The sequence below is a fragment of the Betta splendens genome, chromosome 6, assembly GCF_900634795.4.
Source record: "Betta splendens chromosome 6, fBetSpl5.4, whole genome shotgun sequence".
Lineage (NCBI taxonomy): Eukaryota > Metazoa > Chordata > Actinopteri > Anabantiformes > Osphronemidae > Betta > Betta splendens.
The window spans coordinates 2,896,556-2,919,254 of NC_040886.2; the positions used below are offsets into that span (position 1 = coordinate 2,896,556).

The following is a 22,699-nucleotide window of genomic DNA, read 5'->3' on the forward strand; positions in this document are numbered from 1 at the left end:
AAATGTAAATGTTAAATGTAAATGTTAAATGTAAATGTTAAATCTAAATGTTAAATCTAAATGTTAAATCTAAATGTTAAATGATCGAACTGAATATTTAAGTAGACTCCACCCCCTATTATCCTAGATCAGTGACGCGGACTCAAACACGTCAAACAGTACGCATAGCTCCGCCCACATCTGACTCTGGATCGGTGCACAAAAATACTGGAGAAAAGCCTGAAGTCGAAGCCATCATGGCCGTCAGCTCCGACTCCCTCCTGTTCGGGGAGATTGAACGGGCTGTAACGGCAGGTGTGCAGGCTGAGGGTCCGCTTCAAACTGCCGTTCTGTCGTAAACACCATTAATGGGGAGTTAAGTAGGTTTAAATAGAATATTTCTGTGGCGCCGGTGGAGAATTAGTTGGCTAACTATACTAGCTAGCCGAAGTTACGTCCAGGCTAAAAACAAAAGTTTCCAGATCAGATGTGGGTTTGCGCGCACTGTTTGAGGTGATTGAGTTTGCGTGTCTGATCTTAGACCAGCGCTGTTTGAGGGTAGGGATGGAGTCTACTTGCACATTCATGAATATTCAGTTTACACTCGGCGAACATTTAACATTTACATTTAACATTTACATTTAACATTTAGCATTTAACATTTACATTTAACATTTACATTTAACATTTACATTTAGACTTTTGCACATTTAACTAAATGTGAGAAAACATGTTGTGTCATTTAGTTAAATGTGAGAAAACTAGTTATAGGTGCTCCTTTTACATTTGGCACCCCATAGGTTTTCAGTCATGCTTTAGTTAAAATGGACTCCTACAGTCACACAACTATTACAACTATTACTATGTCAGCTGGCATTAGGAGGCTTGTAAAATCAAAATTGGGATTCACTATATACTGAGCTCGACATCTGGAAGAGCTTCAGGAATATATTGTATGTCTTGTCTCACCTTAGTGTCAATAAAGTTAATAGCTTTGACCGGCACACTGATGTGAAAAACCTCAAAGTTTCTATTTGGGTCATAGTTGGCAATCCAACCTCAGCTTCTCAGATAATGGAACAGCTGTGTTGGCATTTTTCTGTGACTCTGCTGTCTTTGTTCCATTTGCATTCTGTCTCTCCAGGAGACAGCATAGTCAGCAGGTGGAAACTGGAAAGAAAACTGAGTTTGTTTATCTCCTCCACAGTGTTTTATTTATTTATTAAATACAAGAGATGAACAGGTAAAAGAGTTGAGATATTTCATCTACAAAAAAGGTCACTGCAAATGTTAGTTTTGCTTTAATTTAGTACAGAGCTTGAAAGACCATTTGAAAGGTCTTTACATTCAAAGCATGAGCTTGACTCAGTCAGCTCGCAACAGGAAGAAGCTCGGAAATACAAACTGATTTTATTACAGCAAATTGCTGTCATCCACAACCAGCACTGCCTAAAGTTAAGCCTGCGGTCAGAGTGTGCTCCAGAGTGATGCATGTTTAGTTTGCCTGACAGTATATATAATAACATTAATTTATTTAAAGATTTTGTCATGGAATGTATTTTACCAAAAGGATGAGTGTTAATATATTCCAAAAAGATTCTATGAAATCAGTAAGTGGTGTTGGAGATGCAGAGCAGGAATTGGCTCATACTGTAGCTGACATCAAAGACTCACAACTTTAACACTATTCATTTCGAATCTTTTATTTAGAGAAGCTTTTTTAATGTTATTCCCCCAGTTATTCATTCCACATTTTATTATTTTATTCTGATTTATCTAATCCTTAAGATTATTTAAGTCCTTTAGACAGACTCACTCCATTTTTCTGTGTATGTGGGCAACAGTTTGAAGCATGTGACCTTGCATACCTGATGAGACGTTGAATGTCATCAGTGCGTAACATTCCTCAATTTCCTTATCCGTCGCTTGACACAGATGAAGAGAGCAGGGCCTGAAGGATATGCAGAGGATGGAAACCAAGAGTGAGACAGACCAATAGAGAGACAGAGTCTCCTGCAGGCTGAGTGAAAGTGGGAGAAATATTGTGTAATATTGTGGGAATTTACTGGCGACTGTTCAACTGAGCACTCACTTTACATATGCCATTAAATGACCACAACTATTGACCTTTGTCTTGTTGTATCAGTGTTACCGTGAAGACAAGCTGCCACCTGTAAACATTACTTAACTCAGGCAGAGTCAGACAAACAGGTTTTGTATCAGTTTGGACTTGTTGGATAAGCTGTAAAAAATGTGCAGATCCAATGAAGATTAACATTATCCCAATGTAATGCTTATTTGTCAGGAAGAACATACTGTATACAGTAGTATAGAACATGTTTGTGTGACCTTAATTTCACAAATGCTGTTTTTGTTAACCTCTTTAGAAATAAAAAGGTTAATCATCAAACATTTGATTTGGAAAGGTGACATTACAGTTTATTCTAAATCTCTGATCACTGCTTTACGTGGTGGATCAATGCTCCATTGCAACACACTTCTCAGGAGACATTAACAAGGCAGCTACGCACCTACTGAGCCTGACTGAGTAATCTCTCATACTGGGGTCCTGGTCTGCTGGAGGCGTGCTGCTTCATTCCTGTGGGGATGGCGGAGTGGAGCAGGGGGCCTCCCCGTGTGGACTTCTTACAGGCTGTGGGTGCATGGGCACTGAACTCTGGGACTGATCCTGGCAGGATCCTTCAGTTTCTCCTGCTCTGAACCACACCTGCTCCCTCACCACACAGTGCCTTTGGAGCAGGCCCACTCCCTCTATTTCCCTATGAGTTCAAGCAGTACTCATGTCAATTACCCACACCTGTGCCTTTCCCTCTGCTCCCGTAATTCAGTAATCCCCCTTCAGAGCGAGCGTTAATTAATCATTCCGCCTCCACAGCATCTCCTCTTCTGTCCTTGTACCCTGACAAGCCCTGCCGGTTCAGACCAAACATAACAGGGGGATTTGGGTGTGGTCGGCTCGGTTCATAGCATCTGCCCTCCTAAACCTGGGTGCTCAAGTTCTGAGTTCTGCTATAGCCAGCACCAAAGATAAAACCAGTCACACTCCACAGTTCATTAAATGCATTGAAAACACCAGATAATAATTTAAAAAGCTCAGCCAGTCATGTACAGTCCATAAAACAGTGGAAGACAGTCTGTTTCAGCACAGTGCCCACAGGTGTGGGGACCACCTGGGTTGATCTTCCCAGTGAAGGAGTTCACAGCGATGGCTCATGTAGAATCCTCCACTGCACATCCCCAGTCCTTTTGTTCAGTGGTGGCTTGTACAGGACCCTCCACATTGGCTGGGTCTGGATGCACACTGGCAGTCTCCCCATCCAAACTGTGTCCAGGTATTTCTTATTTAGTACCTTAACTCAGGAGTCTCAGGAGTACAATGTTTTGCCAGTTAGAGTGTACAGATCAAGCACATTGTTGGAGTCTCTAAGAACCATGTTAAAACCAAGCTCAGGAAAAGTATCCCCCTCATCCAGGCTTTCAGCACCACCATAGTAGTCCTGCAGCATCTCACTAGAGATGGGAAGTTAACGTGACTTGTGTCCTGCATCTTCCCTGCCATTGTTGTTTAACAGCGCTTAACAGCGGTTACATGATAAAAGACCAACGAACAAATGATCCGTCAAGATCCGTGTGAATGAATCAAGAACGAACTGGAGCGTTTGCTGCTTGCTACAGAGCCTGCATGGCTCGGCTGTCTAGGTCAGCTCAGCCACTTAGGAACCTTTGGGAAAACTGTTATCTGAAGGCGGACACCCTGCTAAACAGGTTAATTAACCCCGGCCCCCTTGATCCTTAGGCAGGAACAAGGCTCACAACTTTGAATTTTGACTGGTTGATCTCTTTCATTTGGTTCCAAAGACAGATATACCTGAGTATCATCTGCATAAAAATGAAAATTTACAGAATGCCTCCTAATAATCTCATCTAGAGGAGACATGTAGAGACTGAACAGTACTAGACTAAGCACAGAACCCTGTGGTACTCCAAAGCTAATCTTTGTGTTTTGGTGCCCAATAGGCTGGCAAGAGCTGCCTTTTTTGATTTGAGGACTTCAAAGTGTCCCGTTTCCTGTGGGGTCTACCAAGTTCTCTAATTCCACAATATCAATCTCTAGATCCTTCATAAATCTGGTAATGTCTCTTGTGACATTGAGAATGTACTGTTTCATCTCAACTTTTCCACAATCCCACCACTGTCTCAGACTCATAACATCTGATTTTTCTGGTTCTAAAATTCTGCCAAAAGAACTTAAAACCATCTTTAAAACAAAAAGCCACTTTGATCGAGAATGTGGCTCTATGTGGTTTCTATCCAGAGTTTTTACTTTATTAAGGAGCAAGAGTCTCTCTGCTTGTATACTAGGAGCATAAATATTCACTAAAACCACACTGCTGTTTGAAAACTACAAAAAACACCACAGTGAAAAAATATTAACAAATTAAAAAGCAAGAAGTTTGAAAGTTTGAAAATCGCACAGCTCCCACTGAGAGTTTAGAATCTATGGACCCCAGCCATAATCTTTCTCTGACATTTGATTTAAAGTTACTCTGTGCGCTCTGCGAGAATCCAGTCTGCAGCCTGTACCTGCGACTTGAATAAATCACCATCCTTGCCTCTCCCAGCTAAAAGTTAACCAGCCGACATTTCTCTTCTAAAGCTCTTCTATATTGGATGGAAAAAATAAAAACAGAAGCACCAAAAACCACATTAAACAAACTAAAAATAATAAAAAAGCAAAAAAGCTAGTAAGTCTCCTACATTCAATAAAAAGCAGTTTCCAGCAACCAAAAAACAGTCACTGGTTAGAAACACTAAGATTCTGTCAGGACTCGAAGCAGGCGGCGGACCCACATGCACAGCACGAAGGCGAGATGAATATTAAACGCAGGTTTATTTCTCAAGGCAAGGTCAGACGGTCCAGGTCATACACAAGAAGGCTCAGTGATAAGAACAAAGGGGAGCAGGCAATCTCGAGTCCGGTATACACGCAGGGTTTGATACACAGGAGGTCACGGCAAAAGTACAGGCAGGGGTCAGGCAAAAACTCACGGTCGGGTAGTTAGTCCAGGGTCAGGCAGGATACACGGTTCAAAGAAAAACAGGAACAAAACGCGAGGGTCACGGAACACAAAACACTAGAACGAGGAAACACACGAAACTCAGGACACTCATGAAACTAGGGAAACTCGGAACACTGAAGAAACACGACAATCTGGCAGGGAACTAAGGACACAGGAGCTGACTAAATACACAGGTGAGTGATTAACTGATTACAGACAGGTGTGGGTAATGAGCTAGGGAGAACAGAACTGATAACAGGAAGTAAAGCAGGAACAGAAACAGAAACCGGGAGTGCTACCAAAATAAAACCGGAAATGGAACCTGGAACCAAAATAAGACAAGGAAACAACAAGAAACAAACCCCAGATCGTGACAGTACCCCCCCCCCCCCCCCTACGGCGCCTTCCACGGCGCCCACAGAAGCCCCCCCCCCAAACCAGGGCGGGCGGAGGGTGGTCCCAGGCGGAGGGACCGAATCCCTACCCCTCAAGGCACACGAGCAGGGTGGGTGGAGGGAGGACCGGAGGAGGGCCAAAACAAGAGTCCACATAAGTCCACGAACGGGGAAGACACGAAGATCAGGGATTCCTTCACGGAGGGTGAAGGCGCGGCGAGATCCTGCTCAGCCGCCGCTGAGCCAGGGTGGCACTCTTAGTGCCCTTGAGCTGGGCCGATGTCCCCGGGGACCACCCCGCACGGCAACGTCCTCCAGGTGGACGCTGGTCCAAGAGACTGAGGAGTCGAGGCGGGCGTCGCCACAGGAGGCAGCGCCATCCAGGTAGCAGGAGGCGCCGAGGGCGAGGCCACCAGTCCGGCAGCCGAGACAGGGACGAGGCAGGAACCAGCGGCGTCCTCCTTGGACCACCGCGACGAGACACGGGAACCAGCGGCGTCCTCCTTGGACCACCGCGACGAGACACGGGAACCAGCGGCGTCCTCCTTGGACCACCGCGACGAGACACGGGAACCAGCGGCGTCCTCCTTGGACCACCGCGACGAGAAACAGATGCAGGTGCGGCCGGAGCCGGGCCGCCAGGAACCGATGCAGGTGCGGCCGGAGCTGCGAAGGGAACGACCCCCTCCTGGGGGTCGACAGGAACTACGACGAGCGCGACCCCCTCCTGGAGGTCCGCCGGGACTGCGACGGGCGCGACCCCCTCCTGGAGGTCCGCCGGGACTGCGACGGGCGCGACCCCCTCCTGGAGGTCCGCCGGGACTGCGGCTGGCGCGACCCCCTCCTGGAGGTCCGCCGGGACTGCGGCTGGCGCGACCCCCTCCTGGAGGTCCGCCGGGACTGCGGCTGGCGCGACCCCCTCCTGGAGGTCCGCCGGAACTGCGGCTGGCGCGACCCCCTCATGGAGGTCCGCCGGAACTGCGGCTGGCGCGACCTCCTCCTGGAGGTGTGCAGGAACTGCAGCTGGCGCGACCTTCTCCTGGAGGTGCGCAGGAACTGCAGCTGGCGCGACCTCCTCCTGGAGGTGCGCAGGAACTGCAGCAGGCGCTGAGGCCGGCGGGCGCTGCGGCTCCGAGGGTGACAGGGACTGGAACGACCTCTCTCGGGCCGACAGGAACGGGGACTGGAACGACCGCTACAGGGCCGACGGGAACGAGACCAGAGGCAGGAACGGCCTCAACTTGGGCGACGGGAACGGCCTCAACTTGGGCGACGGGAACGGCCTCAACTTGGCCGACGGGAACGGCCTCAACTTGGGCGACGGGAACGCCCTCAACTTGGCCGACCGGAACGGCCTCAACTTGGCCGACGGGAACGCCCTCAACTTGGCCGACGGGAACGCCCTCAACTTGGCCGACGGGAACGCCCTCAACTTGGCCGACGGGAACGCCCTCAACTTGGCCGACGGGAACGCCCTCAACTTGGCCGACAGGAACGCCCTCAACTTGGCCGACAGGAACGCCCTCAACTTGGCCGACAGGGACAGGAACGACCTCAACTTGGCAGACAGGGACAGGAACAGGAACTGGAACGACCTCAACTTGGCCGACAGGGACAGGGACAGGAACCGGAGCGGCCGCAACATGGCCGACAGGAGCAGGAACAGGAACTGGAACGGCCGCAACATGGCCGACAGGAACAGGAACAGGAACTGGAACGGCCGCAACATGGCCGACAGAAACAGGAACTGGAACGGCCGCAACATGGCCGACAGGGACAAGAACGACCCCTAACGGATCGACAGGAACTGGAACGGCCGCAACATGGCCGACAGGAACAGGAACGACCTCTACTTGGCCGACAGGAACAGGAACGACCTCTACTTGGCCGACAGGAACAGGAACGACCTCTACTTGGCCGACAGGAACAGGAACGACCTCAACTTGGCCGACAGGGACAGGGACAGGAACCGGAGCGGCCGCAACATGGCCGACAGGAGCAGGAACAGGAACTGGAACGGCCGCAACATGGCCGACAGGAACAGGAACAGGAACTGGAACGGCCGCAACATGGCCGACAGAAACAGGAACTGGAACGGCCGCAACATGGCCGACAGGGACAAGAACGACCCCTAACGGATCGACAGGAACTGGAACGGCCGCAACATGGCCGACAGGAACAGGAACGACCTCTACTTGGCCGACAGGAACAGGAACGACCTCTACTTGGCCGACAGGAACAGGAACGACCTCTACTTGGCCGACAGGAACAGGAACGACCTCTACTCGGCCGACAGGAACAGGGACTGGAACGGCCGCAACATGGCCGACAGGAACGGCCTCAACATGGCCGACAGGAACGGCCTCAACATGGCCGACAGGAACGGCCTCAACATGGCCGACAGGAACAGGAACCGGGACTGGAACGGCCGCAACATGGCCGACAGGAACAGGAACGGGGACTGGAACGGCCGCAACATGGCCGACTGGAACGGCCTCAACATGGCCGACAGGAACGGCCGTAACATGGCCGACAGGGACTGAAAGAGGAACTGGAATGGCGTCCCCTCCGGAGCCGGCATGACAGCTTACAGCTGCCGAGCTCGACGGGGGAGACGTCGGGCCTGATTGGGTGGACCTAACAGTCGTCAGACGGACGGTGCCCTCTGACTGGGACAAGGACTGAGCGTGACTGGACTGGACTGGGACGTGACTGGACTGGAGCGGGCTCGACTGGAGCGGGGCTACAGCCCGGACTGGGCTCGACTGGAGCGGGGCTAGAGGCCGGACTGGGCTCGACTGGAGCGAGCTCGACCGGACTGAGAACTGGACTGGGCTCGACTGGACTGAGAACTGGACTGGGCTCGACTGGACTGAGACCTGGACTGGGCTCGACTGGACTGAGACCTGGACTGGGCTCGACTGGACTGAGACCTGGACTGGGCTCGACTGGAGCGGGGCTAGAGCGGGGCTCGACTGGAGCGGGGCTAGAGCGGGGCTCGACTGGACTGGGCTCGACTGGACTGGGCTCGACTGGACTGGGCTCGACTGGGCTGGGCTCGACTGGACTGGGCTCGACTGGACTGGGGCTGGAACCTGAGCGTGGCGAGGCTGAACGGCGACTGGAGCCTGAGCATGGCGAGGCTGAACGGCGACTGGAGCCTGAGTGGAGCATGGCTGAACGGCGACTGGAGCCTGAGTGGAGCATGGCTGAACGGCGACTGGAGCCTGAGCGGAGCATGGCTGAACTGGAGACTGGGCAAAACACGACTGAGCTGGAGACTGGGCAAAACACGACTGAGCTGGAGACTGGGCAAAACACGACTGAACTGGAGACTGGGCAAAACACGACTGAGCTGGGGACTGGGCAAAACACGACTGAGCTGGAGACTGGGCAAAACACGACTGAGCTGGAGACTGGGCAAAACACGACTGAGCTGGGGACTGGGCAAAACACGACTGAGCTGGAGACTGGGCAAAACACGACTGAGCTGGAGACTGGGCAAAACACGACTGAGCTGGAGACTGGGCAAAACACGGCTGAACTGGAGACTGAACAGCGCGCGGCTGAACTGGAGACTGAACAGCGCGCGGCTGAACTGGAGACTGAACAGCGCGCGGCTGGGCTGGAGACGGGGGACCGCGTGAGTGCAGGAAATCCTCCCAGCGGAACAAACATGGAGCTGGGCAGGTTGGTGCAGACACGACGGTCCGACGGGGCTGGGAGGAGGAAACCGAAACCATCGGCGGTGCGACCGTGTGGTGCGGAGCGCGTCGCTTAACTCTTCGAACCTTACGCACAATCGCTCATAGAGGCCACGAACACTGGGGAGCTCCCACACGCTGTCATCGTCCTCCAGAGTCAAAATCGCCACCTCCACGGCGCTGCGCTGGTTCTCCGGGTTACTAGCCTGTCGGTAATCCTCCGCGAGGATTTTAAAATAAACACGTAGGTCGCTGGGTAGCTCGGCGCAGGTGAACTCCATACTCCCTCGGGGGAATGATATTCGCCGTAAAAAACAAGAAAAAACTGTCACTGACCTGACCGGAGGCTGAGTGCTGGCTGGGTCCAAGTTTGGCCAGATTGTTCTGTCAGGACTCGAAGCAGGCGGTGGACCCACATGCACAGCACGAAGGCGAGATGAATATTAAACGCAGGTTTATTTCTCAAGGCAAGGTCAGACGGTCCAGGTCATACACAAGAAGGCTCAGTGATAAGAACAAAGGGGAGCAGGCAATCTCGAGTCCGGTATACACGCAGGGTTTGATACACAGGAGGTCACGGCAAAAGTACAGGCAGGGGTCAGGCAAAAACTCACGGTCGGTTAGTTAGTCCAGGGTCAGGCAGGATACACGGTTCAAAGAAAAACAGGAACAAAACGCGAGGGTCACGGAACACGAAACACTAGAACGAGGAAACACACGAAACTCAGGACACTCATGAAACTAGGGAAACTCGGAACACTGAAGAAACACGACAATCTGGCAGGGAACTAAGGACACAGGAGCTGACTAAATACACAGGTGAGTGATTAACTGATTACAGACAGGTGTGGGTAATGAGCTAGGGAGAACAGAACTGATAACAGGAAGTAAAGCAGGAACAGAAACAGAAACCGGGAGTGCTACCAAAATAAAACCGGAAATGGAACCTGGAACCAAAATAAGACAAGGAAACAACAAGAAACAAACCCCAGATCGTGACAGATTCAGCACAAAAATAAGGCATTGGTATCGATTGCACCATGTAAAAGCCGCCACTAAAGGTCAGCTGTGCGTTTCGTGAGGGGAGCCTTGTACAAGGTTCTTTACTGGGGGCTCAGATCTGCCTACACAGTCTGCGGTCTGCTACAAAGTTTTGCCTTATTAATGTTTTATTCACAGTTCATGTAAAGAATCTTTCTGTCCACAGTTTCTAAAATCAGTTTCTCAGGTTGACATGCCATCAGTAGGGGTCCATCTAGTTGTCCAAACATGGGGCTTAGGTGAAGGTCAGGGAATGAATGTCTGTGGTCAGGATTCACAGACCTCCCATAGACGACACAGAGAGTTAGTCTCATTGGTTCTTTTACAACTGAAGGGTGCCCACGACTTGAAAACACCCTGATAAAACTAAGGTAGCCCATTTAACCTTAAATATTTTGCATCAATTTAGAACAAAGCAGCATCGAGTCCCAAGTTATTATCCAGTGGCCCTGTCAGACACCGCTATATGCCAGGTGATGCCACAGCATTGAGACCACAAGATTATTGACAACCAAAACCCTGCCTCTGAAAGACATTTGTAGAAGGAGCCACTTCCCCTTTGCCAACCTCCCTTCTACCTTGTCCACTACACCCTCCAGTTCTTCTGGATGATTGTGTCATTCCCCTAGTATACCCGATATATTTGAGTCCATCCATTCTCCATGTTGAAGTCTGTGGGAGAACTGGGAGGTTACCATGCCACCTGACATGCCATATTTGTCACTAATGTCTGACAGCGTTGACTCTTTTGCTACCTTGCTGTCTAATTCTCCTTTTACGCTGAGGATATTTTCAGACAGTGCCGTCCTCCATCATCTCTGTGTCTTCTTTATGGATTGTGTGTTTGACAGACCACTGAAAAATTGCAGTGGAAATAAAGCACATAATAGAAATCTGATGCCTGACTCAATATTGGTGTAGCCTTGGTAAGGAGATTGGTTTGTGGCTAGATAAATGAAATCTGAAAAATTTACCTCTGCAGCTATTTACTAGGGTGAAGAAAGAGAGCAAGAGAGAGTGCAAAAGGACATGTGGAGACATTTATACTGTACTGTAGGCCTTCAGGTCTTCATGAAAGGTGTGGCCTTAAGTAAGACACTTCGCACTAACTCCCCAGGCGCCTTGCATGGCAGCCCACTGCTCCCCCAGGTGATGGGTTAAATGTAGTGGATACAGACGTGGACAAAATTGTTGGCACCCTTCGATCAATGAAAGAAAAACTCACAATGGTCACAGAAATAACTTTAATCTGACAAAAGTAATAATAAATAAAAATTCTATAAATGTTAACCAATGAAAGTCAGACATTGTTGTTCAACCATGCTTCAACAGAATTATTTTAAAAAATAAACTCATGAAACAGGCATGGACAAAAATGATGGTACCCCTAACTTAATATTTTGTTGCACAACCTTTTGAGGCAATCACTGCAATCAAACGCAATCAATGAGACTTCTGCACCTCTCAGCAGGTATTTTGGCCCACTCCTCATGAGCAACCTGCTCCAGTTGTGTCCGGTTTGAAGGGTGCCTTTTCCAGACTGCATGTTTCAGCGCCTTCCAAAGATGCTCAATAGGATTGAGGTCAGGGCTCATAGAAGGCCACTTTAGAATAGTCCAATTTTTCCCTCTTAGCCATTCTTGGGTGTTTTTAGCAGTGTGTTTTGGGTCATTGTCCTGTTGCAAGACCCATGACCTGCGACTGAGACCAAGCTTTCTGACACTGGCAAGTACATTTCTCTCTAGAATCCCTTGATAGTCTTGAGATTTCATTGTACCCTGCACAGATTCAAGACACCCTGTGCCAGATGCAGCAAAGCAGCCCCAAAACATAACGGAGCCTCCTCCATGTTTCACAGTAGGGACAGTGTTCTTTTCTTGATATGCTTCATTTTTTCATCTGTGAACATACAGCTGATGTGCCTTGGCAAAAAGTTCGATTTTTGTCTCATCTGTCCATAGGACATTCTCCCAGAAGCTTTGTGGCTTGTCAACATGTAGTTTGGCATATTCCTTTTTTTATGATTAGTATTCAACAATGGTGTCCTCCTTGGTCGTCTCCCATGTAGTCCACTTTGGCTCAAACAACGACGGATGGTGCGATCTGACACTGATGTTCCTTGAGCATGAAGTTCACCTTGAATCTCTTTAGAAGTCTTTCTAGGCTCTTTTGTTACCATTCGAATTATCCGTCTCTTAGATTTGTCATAAATTTTCCTCCTGCGACCACGTCCAGGGAGGTTGGCTATAGTCCCATGGATCTTAAACTTCTGAATAATATGTGCAACTGTAGTCACAGGAACATGTAGTTGCTTGGAGATGGTCTTATAGCCTTTACCTTTAACATGCTTGTCTATAATTTTCTTTCTGATCTCTTGAGACAACTCTTTCCTTTGCTTCCTCTGGTCCATGTTGAGTGTGGTACACACCATATCACCAAACAACACAGTGACTACCTGGAGCCATATATATATATAGGCCCACTGACTGATTACAAGGTTGTAGACACCTGTGATGCTAATTAGTGGACACACCTTGAATTAACATGTCCCTTTGGTCACATTATTTTCAGTGTTTTCTAGGGGTACCATCATTTTTGTCCATGCCTGTTTCATGAGTTTATTTTTTAAAATAATTCTGTTGAAGCATGGTTGAACAACAATGTCTGACTTTCATTGGTTAACATTTATAGAATTTTTATTTATTATTACTTTTGTCAGATTAAAGTTATTTCTGTGACCATTGTGAGTTTTTCTTTCATTGATCGAAGGGTACCAACAATTGTGTCCACGTCTGTATTTTTATAAAAAAAAAAAGTTTTTTAGGGTAGAAACATAAAAGAGACAGGCCCTAATGAGAGAGAACAAAATGCACAACGGAGTATAGTTACGACTTCTCGTTTTATGTGTGTATGAACTGTATAGTAGGAACAGAAACATCTTTAGGACAGTTTGTTTTCTATGCCTTCAAATTGAATGTATTTAAAGTAACCTCTGTCTGCTCCTTCTCGTAAATTCTCTTTGTTTATCTAGAGGAAGCTCTTTATTATGCATCCAGGCTGCTTTGTAGATGTCTGTGCAGTTTGTGTACAGTGTGTGTTTGTGCTACCTTGTTGCCGCCAGAGCAGATGGCTGAGGAAGCACCAGAGCTTAGCTTGTCTGACTTGGTTCAGAAGCCACAGTTAGCGCAATATCACATCATACATGTGGTTAGTGAACTACTCATCTTTGATCATTTGATGTCATCTGTGTCATTATCTTTGGAAAACCAATAGTAATAGAAAGAAGAACATGTCTTTGTCATCTTCTTTAAATAATTTGATGAGCCCAGCTGAAGCAGGTTTGCTTCAGAGGGGAGGCTAACTCTGGACTCAGCCCTTTACTGTAGCTCCATACTTATGCCTGAATAACCTGATTGTGAGCATGTAGTAGTGCTGGTAATAGATTATTCAATGCCTGCGGTTAACAAGTACTTGAACATCTGCCAGGGGTGAGGGGTCTCTGTCAAACTCAGCTCTGTTCAGTCCTATTACAGGAAGTGGTAACAGTAAACAGGACATTTCACTGAGCCCTATAAGGAGCTGAGCGTCAATCTATTGACATATGCAAGTTTAATCATTCCTGTTAGAGCCTCCAGAAGCACTGGCACAAACACACACATCACATCAGTGTGTTGCATCACAGTGTTTCTAAAGAGCAACTAAAATGCTCTGTGGCCACTTCACAGTGTGGCAATAGCTGCTGTCTAAACATGTCGTGTTCATGCACCACTGTCATCACTCTCATCAATTACCTCCTGTGAAAAAAAAATGCTACTGTTGCTCTCACCTTGGGCCCTGATCTGAAATGTTGGCGCATGTTTTGTTTTTGTATCAATATTTCTCATTTGCTTTGAGAAATGACAGGCTGCCTGTGATTTTTCCTTTTTTAATGCCTGTGTCAAAGTAAATCAATGTTTCACTTCATGGTTGAAACTCAAGCTTAAGGTGTGCTTGCCAATGCCGAAACTAGGCCAATATTTGCATTCATTACCACTACGTAATATTTTGTTATGCAACATTTCAATATTTAGTCAGATATACCATCTCTGATCTGACCACTGTTTTCCCTCATCTCCCACCACCGAACGCTTCCTTCTCCTTTCATTCTGGTTTTTGTAGCTAATTGAAGCAGTTACAGGTGGGTTGTTAAAACAGCATTTAAATGAGGAAGTTGTTTATTTTGTAGGTGAGATGAAAGGAAATATATTCAGTTCTGAAAAAGTAGCCTACTTACATTACCCCCTGGTAATCACAAACCCACAAAATTAAATTGAAAATGAAACTTTCAGCATGGAAATGTGTTATTACGATGTGCAGAAGTACCAGCGTACCAAAAAGGGGAAAACTCACATTTTACTCACGTACTAACCTGTACCAACACACAATACATTTGCAGATGAACATGCTATGAAAAAAAAAAATGAAGATTTGACCCTTATTATTTTAACAGGTCTTTGTATAACATTAAAATCATAAAGCCAGAGACATGAATAATCATAAAGATGTCCCCATATCCTCTTTGGGTCGAGTACTTACAGGCTGTTGTGTCTACATCCAGTTGCACAGCAGTTGTGTACATGTTAGTTAAAGTTCATCACATATATAATAGAATATATTTTATACAATAGAACTATGTGGCTGATACTGCTACTGGTAACAGGCTGCTGTTGGAGACTGCAGGTCAGGTCAATGTGCATCTCCCTGACTGTTTTTTGGCTACACAACAACACTACTATGCACTGTGTTCTGGCACCTAGTATCCAACTGCATCTAGGTTTGTGTGATTGATAATGTGATTTATTCGTGTTCACAGCCGACAGCATGCATCAGCTCCAGGTTGACCTGACACACGTCGTCTGCTTGTTTCCCAGCAGAATGTATACTACACCAGTTCTCAGCAGCTTCACCTGGGAGTGTTGAGTCCGACCATTGATGACGATGACAACAAGTGTCTGGTTGATGTAAACAGCAGACCTAGGCTTCTGGAGTGTAGCTATGCAGCTACCAAGCATATGAAGCTCACTTGGGCGTTCACTCAGGTAAATCCCACAGTTGTACAAGGAATGTTGCTTGTACAACAGCTGTTGTTATGGTTCATCCATATCAGGTCTGTTTAGATCTAGATCTAGATTTAAATTAGGCTCTTCCTGCTTTTTGTCTGCTGAAGCAGAGCTGAGTTTAGGGAGTTTGTTTTTAATAGCTGAGTTGGAGCCATATTTCTTCCACTCTTCTTAGAGCATAGATCATTATTTCACTGTTTTATGCAATAGACACGTTAAAAGCACATCGACTTGGCTTGATAATGAGCCTTCACACATCCACAGTTTCTGACTTTTAACACCCCTCTGTCTTATTTTTGATCTTCACACTTTTAATGTTTTCTTCAAATGTGACAAATAAGTAGAGGGAATAATTAGTATGAAGAACACCCAACTGTATTCTCACACCAGGTATCTCCGGTCAGCGTGTGTGTACATTTACACTATTCCCTTCATATGTACTTGACATCAGGTTTAAAAAAAACATTATTGGAACTCTCTCTTTCCCCAGAAAGAACAATACTTTACTGTCCTTCAGCTCTCTAGTTTCCTGACTGTCTGTAGCTACATGCTGGCAGGGCCCTTAATTAGCATCAGCCAGAATCAGAAATCACACTTCTTACTTACTGTATGCTAGAAGTCATGGAGATAAATCCCATTAGGCATATCTCTGCATGGTTCTGAGAAAAAGACTTTCCTTAAAAAAGAAGACAAAGAAGTCAAAAAAGCCTTGGTGTGAAGTAAACTAAAACACTAATTTTCAACATCTGCTTACGTTGCTTGCACCTCATGTATAAAAACAACATTTTCCTGTTTCATGTTCTTTGATTGAATGTTTTTTCAAAAATATTTTAATATATACAGTAAATAGTAATATATAAATATTATAATTAAACATAATAAAAAAAGAAGAGTAGTGGCTTCCTCTGAGGAATATCCATGTTGTTCTCTCTGTGCTGAACTTATAAATGTTGATAGATTTTGGTTTAGCAAGTAAGAAAACCTTTAAGAGAAACAATACTAACTAAAGTTTACACCTCTTTTTAGTCTGGTCAGCCACACCTCAACCTTTTTACAATGAGCCCCAATACCAGCATTGAATAAGTAACAATAATGTATGCTAACCCATGTCAACTGTCAAATACCACAGAGACTGTGCTGGTATTCTTACTCCTACACAAGGAAGGAGCATGGTCAAATGAATGAAAAGCACTAAAGTGATTATGCAAAGAAAACAATCAGACTCCAGTCAAAAGGTCCAGGAATTCTTACAGATAGATATTACTGTGTTTGTGTCAGACTCGGGCAGGCGGCGGACCCACATGCACAGCACAGAGGCGCGATGATAGTTAAATACAGGTTTATTTTGGCAAGGCAGGGTCAGACGGTCCAGGTCGTACACAAAAGGCTCAGCAATAAAGTACAGAGAGGAGCAGGCAAACTCGAGTCCAGTAATCAGGCGGGGGTCGATACACGGAAGATCTCGGTGACGGTACAGACAAGGGATAAGCAAACTCACGGTCAGTTGGTTAGTCCAGGTTCTTTCACGAGCGGCGGTACAAACGAGGTTCAGGCAGGAAACACGGTCAAGACAATCGGGATCAAAACACGAGGGACTAGACATGAAAACGCAGGAGGTAGGGAACTAAGGAAACTCGGGAAACTCGACAATCTGGCGGGGAACTAAGGACACAGGTGGTGGTTAAATACACAGTGACTTGATACTGATAGAGTGCAGGTGTGGGTAATGACCAGGTGAAGCAGGGACAGCTGTGACAGGACATGAACCGGAAGTGAAGCTTGAGCAGACACAGAAACCAGGAGACTACCAAAATAAAACAGGAAACAACTAGAAACACAAACCCAGATCATGACAGTACCCCACCCTCTATGGCGCCTTCCACGGCGCCCACGGAAGCCCCCCCCCCAAACCCGGGCGAGCGGAGGGTGGTCTCAGGAGGAGGGACCGAATCCCCCCGACAAGGCAGACAAGCAGGGTGGGTGGAGGGAGGACTGGAGGAGGGTCAAAACGAGAGTCCACACAACCGAAATGGAAAGTCCATGACCGGGAAAAACACGAAGTCCAGGGATTCCCTCACGGAGGGTGAAGACGAGGCGAGATCCTGCTCAGCCGCCGCTGAGGCAGGGTGGCACTCTTAGTGCCCTTGAGCTGGGCCAACGTCCCCAGGGACCACCCTGAATGGCGATGTCCTCCAGGCGGACGCTGATCCGAGGGGCTGAGGAGTTGAGGCGGACGTCGCCGCAGGAGGCAGCGCCATCCACACAGCCGGAAGCGCCGCGGGCGAGGCCACCAGTCCGGCAGCCGAGACAGAGACAAGGCAGGAACCAGAGATGAAGACAGACGTGGAGACGCGGCCGAAGCCGGGCCGCCAGGAACCGATGCAGGTGCGGCCGGAGCCGGGCCGCCAGGAACCGATGCAGGTGCGGCCGGAGCCGGGCCGCCAGGAACCGATGCAGGTGCGGCCGGAGCCGGGCCGCCAGGAACCGATGCAGGTGCGGCCGGAGCCGGGCCGCCAGGAACCGATGCAGGTGCGGCCGGTGCCGAGCCGCCAGGAACCGATGCAGGTGCGGCCGGTGCCGAGCCGCCAGGAACCGATGCAGGAGCGACCTTCTCCTGGATGTCGGCGGGAACCACGACGGGTGCGACCTCCTCCTGGAGGTCGGCTGAAGCTAGGACGGGGGCGACCTCCTCCTGGAGGTCGGCTGGAACCACGACGGGGGCGACCTCCTCCTGGAGGTCGGCTGGAACCACGACGGGGGCGACCTCCTCCTGGAGGTCGGCGGGAACCGCGGCAGCAACTCCAGCTGGCGCGACCTCCTCCTGGAGGTCCGCAGGAGCTGCGGCAGGCGCGACCTCCTCCTGGAGGTCCGCCGGAGCTGCGGCAGGCGCGACCTGGAGGTCCGCAGGAGCTGCAGCAGGCGCGACCTCCTCCCGGAGGTCCGCAGGAGCTGCAGCCGGCGCGACCTCCTCCTGGAGGTCCGCAGGAGCTGCAGCAGGCGCGACCTCCTCCTGGAGGTCCGCAGGAACTGCAGCAGGCGCGACCTCCTCCTGGAGGTCTGCAGGAGCTGCAGCAGGAACTGCAGCCGGCGCCGCCTCCTCCTGGAGGTCGGCGGGAGCTGCGGCTCCGAGGGTGCCAGGGACGCCAACGGCCTCTTTGCGGGAGCCGACAGGAACGGGGGCTGGAACGACCTCTATCGGGCCGACAGGAACGGGAACGACCGCTACAGGGCCGACAGGAACGGGAACGACCGCTACAGGGCCGACAGGAACGGGAACGACCGCTACAGGGCCGACAGGAACGGGAACGACCGTTACAGGGCCGACAGGAACGGGAACGACCGCTACAGGGCCGACAGGAACGGGAGCGGGAACGACCGCTACAGGGCCGACAGGAACGGGAACTGGAGCAGCCTCTACTTGGCCGACAGGAACGGGAACCGGAGCAGCCTCTACTTGGCCGACGGGAACGGGAACCGGAGCGACCGCTACTTGGCCGACGGGAACGGGAACCGGAGCGGCCTCTACTTGGCTGACGGGAACGGGAACAGAGACAGGAGCGGCCTCAACATGGCCGACAGGGACTGGAACGGCCTCAACATGGCCGACAGGGACTGGAACGGCCGCAACATGGCCGACAGGGACTGGAACGGCCGCAACATGGCCGACAGGAACAGGAACGGCCGCAACATGGCCGACAGGAACAGGAACGGCCGCAACATGGCCGACAGGAACAGGAACGGCCGCAACATGGCCGACAGGAACAAGAACGGCGTCCTTACTGGAGCCGACAGGGACAGGAACGGCGTCCTTACTGGAGCCGACAGGGACAGGAACGGCGTCCTTACTGGAGCCGACAGGGACAGGAACGGCCTCAACATGGCCGACAGGGACTGGAACGGCCGCAACATGGCCGACAGGGACTGGAACGGCCGCACCATGGCCGACAGGAACGGCCGCAACATGGCCGACAGGAACAGGAACGGCCGCAACATGGCCGACAGGAACAGGAACGGCGTCCTTACTGGAGCCGACAGGGACAGGAACGGCGCCCTTACTGGAGCCGACAGGGACAGGAACGGCGCCCTTACTGGAGCCGACAGGGACAGGAACGGCGCCCTTACTGGAGCCGACAGGGACAGGAACGGCGTCCTTACTGGAGCCGACAGGGACAGGAACGGCGCCCTTACTGGAGCCGACAGGGACAGGAACGGCGCCCTTACTGGAGCCGACAGGGACAGGAACGGCGCCCTTACTGGAGCCGACAGGGACAGGAACGGCGCCCTTACTGGAGCCGACAGGGACAGGAACGGCGCCCTTACTGGAGCCGACAGGGACAGGAACGGCGCCCTTACTGGAGCCGACAGGGACAGGAACGGCGTCCTTACTGGAGCCGACAGGGACAGGAAGGACCCCTAACGGGTCGACAGGAACTGGGACGGTGTCCCCTCCGGAGCCGGCATGACTGCTTACAGCTGCCGAGCTCGACGGAGTAGACGTCGGGCCTGATTGGGTGGGGCTAACACTCGACAGACGGACGGTGCCTTCTGGCTGGGACAAGGCCTGAGCGTGACTGGACTGGACTGGGACAGGAGCGTGACTCGACTGGACCTGAACGTGACCGGACTGGACTGGGACGTGACTCGACTGAACTGGGGCCTGGACGTGACCGGACTGGACTGGGACGTGACTCGACTGAACTGGGGCCTGGACGTGACTCGACTGGACTGGAACGTGACTCGACGGGGCTGGAACCTGGACTAGACTCGACTGGGCTGAAACCTGGACTGGGCTCGACTGGACTGGGCTCGACTGGACTGGGCTCGGCTGGACTGGGACCTGGGCTGGGCTCGACTGGACTGGGCTCGACTGGACTGGGACCTGGACTGGGCTCGACTGGACTGGGACCTGGACTGGGATCTGGACTGGGCTCGACTGGAACGGGACCTGGACTGGGCTCGACTGGACTGGGCTCGACTGAACTGGGACCTGGACTGAGCTCGACTGGACTGGGACCTGGACTGGGCTCGACTGGACTGGGACCTGGATTGGGCTCGACTGGACTGGGACCTGGACTGGGCTCGACTGGACTGGGACCTGGACTGGGCTCGACTGGGTTCGACTGGACTGGGACCTGGACTGGGCTCGACTGAACGGGGCCCTGGACTGGGATCTGGACTGGGCTCGACTGGAACGGGGCCTGGACTGGGCTCGACTGGGACGGGGCTAGAGCCCGAACTGGGCTCGACTGGGACGGGGCTAGAGCCCGAACTGGGCTCGACTGGGCTGGGGCTGGAACCTGAGCGTGACAGGGCCGCACTAGAACATGAGCGTGGCAAGGCTGAACTGCGACTGGAGCCTGAGCGGAGCATGGCTGAACTGGAGACTGGGCAAAACACGGCTGAACTGGAGACGGGGCAAAACACGGCTGAACTGGAGACTGGGCAAAACACGGCAGAACTGGAGACTGGGCAAAACACGGCAGAACTGGAGACTGGGCAAAACGCGGCTGGGCTGGAGACTGGGCAAAACGCGGCTGGGCTGGAGACTGGGCAAAACGCGGCTGGGCTGGAGACTGGGCAAAACACGGCTGGACTGGAACTGGAGACTGAACAGCTCGCGGCTGGACTGGAGACTGAACAGCTCGCGGCTGGACTGGAGACTGAACAGCTCGCGGCTGGACTGGAGACTGAACAGCTCACGGCTGGACTGGAGACTGAACAGCTCGCGGCTGGACTGGAGACTGAACAGCTCGCAGCTGGGCTGGAGACCGCATGAGTGCAGGAAATCCTCCCAGCGGGGCAAACATGGAGCTGGGCAGGTTGGAGCAGACACGACGGTCCGACGGGGCTGGGAGGAGGAAACCGAAACCATCAGCGGTGCGCCCGGGGCTGGCGTAATCCGAGCGGACGGCGTGGGGGCTGGTGTGGTGCGGACGCGCTGCTTAACTCTTCGAGTCTTGCACACAATCGCTCATAGAGGCGACGAACACTGGGGCGCTCTAACACGCTGTCCTCGTCCTCCAGAGTCCATACCGCCACCTCCACGGCGCTGCGCTGGTTTTCCGGGTTAAACGCCCCTCGGTAATCCTCCGCGAGGATTTTAAAATAACCTTGTAGGTCGCTAGGTAGCTCGGCGCAGGTAAACTCCATACTCCCTCGGGTGAATAATACTCGCCGTCAAAAAAAAAAAAAAAAAACAAGAAAAAACAGTCACTGACCTGACCGGAGGCTGAGTGCTGGCTGGGTCCAAGTTTGCCCAGATTGTTCTGTCAGACTCGGGCAGGCGGCGGACCCACATGCACAGCACAGAGGCGCGATGATAGTTAAATACAGGTTTATTTTGGCAAGGCAGGGTCAGACGGTCCAGGTCATACACAAAAAGCTCAGCAATAAAGTACAGAGAGGAGCAGGCAAACTCGAGTCCAGTAATCAGGCGGGGGTCGATACACGGAAGATCTCGGTGACGGTACAGACAAGGGATAAGCAAACTCACGGTCAGTTGGTTAGTCCAGGTTCTTTCACGAGCGGCGGTACAAACGAGGTTCAGGCAGGAAACACGGTCAAGACAATCAGGATCAAAACACGAGGGACTAGACATGAAAACGCAGGAGGTAGGGAATTAAGGAAACTCGGGAAACTCGACAATCTGGCGGGGAACTAAGGACACAGGTGGTGGTTAAATACACAGTGACTTGATACTGATAGAGTGCAGGTGTGGGTAATGACCAGGTGAAGCATGGACAGCTGTGACAGGACATGAACCGGAAGTGAAGCTTGAGCAGACACAGAAACCAGGAGACTACCAAAATAAAACAGGAAACAACTAGAAACACAAACCCAGATCATGACAGTTTGAGCATTGAGAATGTGTGGAAAGATGGAGTAAAGGTTAAGGAGCCAACTCACAGCAATATGGTTAATAAAGTTTTCCCCGCTCAGAAATAAGTAGAGTTTTTAAAAGTGGAGACGGGATTGAGGGATAATAGGAGCAGGCAATGAGAAGATACATGCAAGTGGAAAATAGCAAGGGAAGATACAGAAGCAAGAGACAATGGCTACAGAAAAACAGAGAAACAAAATGAAAGGGACCAACAGAGCAGATGTTTTCAGAGTGATCCAGATTTTGTGAAAGAAGGGAAGCAAACAAGAGGAAAGATGGAGGGAGGTAGAATTTCATGTAAAGTGGGCAGTAAGTATTTGTGAATTATTAATGAGTAGATATTTTACAGTACTGAACTGATCTTGACCCTAAGGGAATATCCACTGATACTACTGCAATACTACTGCAATTCAACTTGTACCAGGTTCTCTTTAAGCAACTACTTCCCAAACACCAGCTCTCCATAGATCTGACTGTGGCTTAACTAAATTTAAGAATGTGATTTTTTTATTATAAGGCT

At 50.5% G+C, this 22,699-nt stretch overlaps 1 protein-coding gene across 4 annotated transcripts in view; it reads left to right on the top strand.

Annotated features, from left to right (window-relative positions):
- LOC114856774 (polypeptide N-acetylgalactosaminyltransferase 18-like) overlaps window positions 1–22,699 on the top strand; it is a 126,237-nt gene that overhangs the window by 97,163 nt on the left and 6,375 nt on the right. For 2 of the 4 annotated variants that reach the window (XM_029152480.3, XM_029152479.3), the window contains one exon: window positions 15,114–15,278. In XM_029152480.3, coding sequence (XP_029008313.1) covers window positions 15,114–15,278 — 165 coding nt within the window. Of the gene's footprint in view, window positions 1–1,914; window positions 2,105–15,110; window positions 15,279–22,699 lie in introns of those variants that run through there. The other 2 variants (XM_029152481.3, XM_029152478.3) reach the window with 2 other exon arrangements.